The following is a 6,105-nucleotide window of genomic DNA, read 5'->3' on the forward strand; positions in this document are numbered from 1 at the left end:
AACCACCCGGACTTTTGTTTCGGAATGAGTTACTGTACTGTACACTTCTACAGCATTGTTACAACAAGTGAAAGAATGTTTTGGTCTTTCCTTATTATTTAAGATGTTTCCCATCAATAAAGTCACGTTATTGCGGTGATAGAGATCACACTTCATCGGCGATCGGTTTTAGACTTTAGAGGCATGTTTTCATCTATTTCTAATGGTTGACTACTTGCGTACATTATCACCACTAGAGAGCGCAAGATCCAACTTCCGCCACAGGTGTAACAGGAGGCCCATTTCACTGATTTGACTTCGTGACTCAAATGTCGTTATTGCTGAATATCGGCATATTGGTGAAGTACATTACATTACTAGTTTTGTAAAAGGCCACATGTATCTTTGCCTGTTGATCGCGGTTTTTACCTTAGTTTGTATCTTTGATGTTTTCTTATTTGCTTCAGACACCAGTTGCGTCACACACACTTTTAATCTTAACTAATCGCAGTTGTTATATCAAAATCCAGTAGGTTGCTCCCTCTCCTGCGTAGTGAATATTGTTTTTTTTTAACATAACAACAGGAAGTGACACCAAAACAAGAGTATAGTCACCAGAATACTCCGGTAGAATTCATAAAAATCGAGAAAAATAGGTCGTCAAGTACACTTGCTCTCAGATGTTACCAAGGACCAATTTGCTTAACTTTTTTTAATAGCCTGCAGACATCACTTTAATCAAACTACTGTGTGCCAGGAAGTGCACAAGGTATCGTACATACACTTCACTACAGCAACCGATGTTTTAAACAGTTTCGTTGCTTGTCACCAGGACCACCTTAAAGGGAGTTCGGTCACTCTGATGGAGTTATGGTTTTGGTGGGTTTTTCCGATTCTTTTGCGAAATTTACATCCTACTTAAAACAAGGGTTTAATTTCGATAATAAATCAAAATCAGCTAACTTTACTAAGCTAGCTAACAAGAGTGACCACACAACAAATTATGCCCATAGATGCAATACTGTTATTATTTATTACCTTGTCTTCCACCATCCAAACAAACAGGTCGTTTTTATCTTGTGTGTGGTGCTCTACAAACGCAAGCGCACTGCCAATCATCAAGCTTGACTTTGATTTAATGTTTGATTGTGTATTTATTTATTTATTATTTATTTATCTTTCCTCAATTTATGCAGCATTACCGTAACGCGCGTTTTTGCTCTGAGGCCTCGTCACATTTTTCTGCCTAAGTTGTAGTGTATTATCGTTGCTGCTATTACGCTTGCGACCATCTGCGTCAGCGCAATGTTTCCTCATCCACAATTATGGCAAAAAATTAAAATATAAATGACGTAAAACTTAACAAATAGACACACAACAGGAACGCATGACCACAATTCTAAAAGAGCTTCTGACAGTGTACATCAGTCATTTGCAGCGTTTACAAACTTTACTGGTGAAACGGAAATTTAAAAAATGTTTGTTTTGATGACAACCAAAGCATCTTACAAGATGCTATAGAAGTTTAAACTTCTTCAACTTTCTGTAAAGTACGAATAAAAGATAAGCGCAGGAAATGAACAAGAGCCAATCAGTACTTTCTTCATATTTTACAGGCAAAGGGCCAACGTAATCTTGCTCAGTGATTCCATAAACATTTCTAGTTATGCAATTCTTTTCATTTTCACATATGTCAGCATTTCCTGCGTTGAGCTCCATAAACAATCCTAAAAATTTTACGAGACTATCCATGTCCACAACCGAATCATTGTATCTTCCGATTGCCCTTACACCATTGAAGATGATGAGATTAGGAACGGCGATTGTGCCATACCTACAATTAATTCAAAATACCATGAAGTTAAATAGTGTTTTGGAGAATGTGAGCAGCTTAAAATTTACAATGACCTGTTACTCACTCAAACCATAATGGCAAGCATTTACAAAATGAGTACATATTTTTAAACGTATAAGAACTGTATTATTTTTATAACTCATGGAACTTACTTTAATTGGCTTGAAGCGAAGATGTTGAATTGTGATTTAACCTCAATAGCTATAAATGGTACCCCAGTAAAAGTACGGCTCAACGCATTGAAATAAGGTGCCATTTGCATTGAAAGCGGGCACCAAAAGGCATAAAATAAAACAACAGCACACATGCCGGATGAATGCGTGTCTAAATGAGCAAGTAGCTGCGTGGAATTGAACAATAGTACTTCTGAAAACGTGCTTCGGTCATATGTCATGTTATGACAGAGCAACTTGTCGTCTGTTGAATTTATTGGAGCATTGCTATGGATGTTATTGGCCAAATCAGCAGAACACAATTTATTTCCGTAATATTCTAACTCAACTGGGCAAATGTTAGAGGAATTCATCTGGATAAAGATACGAAACAATATAAGTTTTTATTCAAATGTTGATAAAATTATAGTACGTCAATTTAATAAATGTAACGTTTCCGATAAATTAAATTTCTTTTCCATTTATTTTTAAATAATCTTTAAATAAGCTCAAGTTTGGGATATACTTCATTAAGGTGAGGTTTGGGGTAATGGAGACCTATTCGAGCAATTACTGGGAAGCTAAGTTTATAAAAAGTCTTCACCATGGTAGAAAAGAATCTATTGCACAATCGTACAAAAATTATAATTATGTGACAAATAGGTGGCAGGGTACTTGCATGCAAATGGCCTTCATGGTTGTGCTTCTATCATATAGACACAACACAAACCTATGAATGCGTTACACTAATCATTTATTGTGAACAGCAGGCATAGATGGGCAGTACAGTATTTTTTCAGTATCGATACCGGTAACGTCGGTACTTTTTTTCAAAAGTACCTTGAATTATCTTTTTCAAGAAATTTTAATCGGTTCCGGTACTCGGTACTTTTCACGTGATAATTTCAAACTTTTAACAAGTATGTTTTCAAAAATACATGTTAATTAATCCTTAATACTAATTTTACCATCTGTTGATCTTTTTTAATTTAGGAATGTCAAGTAAAATTGCAAGCAATAAACATCACATATGTTTTGACCTGGAGTAACCTTTACCGGGAGCATAATTGCAACAAACATTGCATTTGCAGCAGCATCTTTTGCACAAAAAGTACCAGTAACGTCAAAATACCGAACTACTTTTTTTAAATAGTACCGAATACCGGAATTGTTGGTACATTTTTTACCAAGTATCGGTACCGTTACCGATGGTACTTTAGTACGGACTGCCCACCTCTGATAGCATGCACAGGTTCCATGCAAGCCATCCATTCTTTCATCAACTCTTAAAGCTATTTGCTTAAAATTGGAATATTCAATTATCAGTATTACCACAAATCACAGTATTCGATTTTGTTTCAAACTTGCATTCTCAAACAAATGTACTGTTCGTTAAAAATATTTTACAAAAAATGTCTACAGTGGCCCAATTAAGCAAACGTTTCAGTGTGGACGGAACATATTAAAGACTCTTGTTGTATCAGGTCCATATTTCACAAATGTACGTGAAACTGGCCAAGGTGCATGCTGAAATTTATCATACTTGTACCAATTGACAATATACAAACAAGGCAAATTTATCTGCTTCAACACCAATTTCCGTTAAAATATTAGTGAAAACACAGGAAAAAAGATAGCACACCAAGATTTGAGCCTATGCACAATTTACACACTTAGATTTATAAGTAACTTTTAAGTTTGGGGTAATTCAAAATCCTTGTTATTTGATTAAATTTACAACCAAACCAGTTAAAAAAGAGTTACTGGTAACCGCCCAGCAAATTATTTTTAAGGGTGCCATTACGCGTAACCACAATACTGTGGTTATCACCTTCCAGTCTGGCAAAAGCTGCAGCATAAGGCATCCTAAACATGCTTCAAACTCATAATATTATTCAGTTACAGGCTCAACTGGAAAGTATGCTAGTTTTCAACAGGCACTCAGGCGTGCAAAGACGTAAATTTAGACATGAATCATGATGGCATGCACTAAAGCCATAATTCGGCTGCCTTTTACCACAGCCGCAACAGGTATGTAGGCCTAGCTATTTATTATTTCGACTGCAGAGTGCAGAGTGCAGACTGATGCATCAACTCCTCCTCTCTTTCACAAGATCAGCAGGTGCACGACTTAGGAAAGTTGCAACTTTGGTTGGTTGCCAAACGTTGTTAACGTTCTGACGTACAAAATGGGGACAAAAGTCATTGTCATACAAATCAGGGGATTACCAGAAAAGAAAACTAGAGTACGCATAGACAACGGATTAATGTAAAGTTTTGGTTGCTGTCTAAATATTTTGTGCATGTTTGTTCAACTTTTGTCGGCTCGTCGTCTGTGTTCGATACCCAGAGGAGCAAAACCTTTGTAATGCTCTTGGGTAAGGCATTAACGATACTTGCTCCGTTTCATTGGATCCTGGTAGACAGAACTAAATTCCAGCAATACTAAATAAAACAAAAAAATAATCTGAACTTGGACAAAGGTTATCTCGTTAACTGGGGCTCAAGCGTTAAGGGATCATCGCCGGGTTTGAGTCGTGCAAAGACTTTCCTCAGTCTGAGGACAAATATACCATACCAATTAGTGATAAAATCTTAAATTTGTTTGCTTTTTTAACTTTTTAATCAAAATTTATTAACGTTTCGACTTTAACCAAAAACACTTGTACAAATTTTTGTTTAGAAATTTAGAAAGATACATGAACTATAGCTTATCTATCTCTGACTAAATAGTAAGACTTAATTATTTATCAATAGACTTATGACTGATAATAATTTTTTTTCTTGTTTTCACTAATTGAAGTTTAATTCCAAAATATTTCCTACAACGTGTCACCAAAACTTGGAAACGCTGTCCAATTCAACGCAAACCTAAACATTACTGTACCAAGGCAAAAACTTGAAAATTGTCAAACTATGTTTTTAAACCCTTTACCCTAGGCAATTTACATTTAGTAAATAGTACATCAATTACCAGGAAATTGCTAGCGTCCTCATTTGCCCCTTCCCCCTTGCGGATGCCGATCAATGATTGACATATAAAATTTGCATCACTAGGGTATGATTCACGCAGAAGTTACTAAAAGTAATTTTGTATTGATAATCTAGATCGTTTTATTTTTTATATCTCAACAAATTTTCCAAAGACAACAATCGGCCAACAGCTCAGTCTTTATATTAGGCCTATCGGTATTTCATTGGGACAAACTTGGTGTCATCTTGGCGTCATCTGGGTAGAAATGATGCTCATTATTGCGTCATAACACGTGAGCAGGTGGCAGCGGATAGAACTACGGTCCAAGTGTCATGATATCTGACAGTTTGATTGATTGACACGGCTGTTAAAAACTTAGACTTCGATGTGTGTTAAATCTTTAATGCTTCGATTACATAAGCATTTCGATCGTAAAATTTGAAGAGCGAATACTCGTGTGTTGCAGATTACGAAGTTGATTTATTGTCAAGAGTTTGAAAACATTAGCAGCTAAAGTTGTAATATCAAAATCCACGATTATACCTTCGATAAAAATAACAAAACTTTTCAATCATAACAACCGAGGCACTGACCTATCTTGAAACAGCCAAAACGTGGAATAAATGCTCCAGCCCAAAACTCCTAATCACAACATTGCAATGAAACATCGCGGCCGGCGATACATACAAGTCGCATATGTATTGATAAAATACATCGCGCACATTGAAACAAATCAAAGCTTACCTCGTTCGTAATATGAAGACATCCAAAAACATGTTATTGTGCAGTGGGGAGTAAATTCGTATGTGGGAATGATCATTACAAAAAGACTTACGAACTTTAAAGCGAACTAATTGTAAAAATACTGATGTGTGCTAACGTGAAAATCTGTGACACTTATACTTCTTTATTTGCTGATGAATTTACCAGATCTACGAGGGTTGTATGAAAAGTATTGGGCTTAACAAAAAAAATGTAAGGCTATATATATAGGTCACCCGCTTATGAAAAGCAAACCATTTGCTAATTTTCAACGTTCTAATGTGTACTAAAGCTGAGTCATAGTGACCAGGCTACACTGTATATGGCTGCTGTATACGAGAATGCGTTAAAATAATGCTGCATTTTCAAGCATGCGTTATATA

At 35.9% G+C, this 6,105-nt stretch overlaps 1 protein-coding gene across 1 annotated transcript; it reads right to left on the reverse strand.

Annotated features, from left to right (window-relative positions):
• Positions 1-968: 968 nt before the first annotated feature.
• Positions 969-4,132, reverse strand: LOC143471213 (thioredoxin domain-containing protein 15-like). The gene is made up of 2 exons (XM_076969613.1): positions 1,987-4,132; positions 969-1,813 (listed from the first exon to the last, which is right to left on the reverse strand). Exons 1-2 carry the CDS (start codon positions 2,358-2,360, stop codon positions 1,495-1,497), a joined length of 693 nt encoding a protein of 230 aa, XP_076825728.1. The 5' UTR covers positions 2,361-4,132; the 3' UTR covers positions 969-1,494.
• Positions 4,133-6,105: the final 1,973 nt, after the last annotated feature.

Source organism: Clavelina lepadiformis, chromosome 9, assembly GCF_947623445.1.
Source record: "Clavelina lepadiformis chromosome 9, kaClaLepa1.1, whole genome shotgun sequence".
Taxonomy (NCBI): Eukaryota; Metazoa; Chordata; class Ascidiacea; order Aplousobranchia; family Clavelinidae; genus Clavelina; species Clavelina lepadiformis.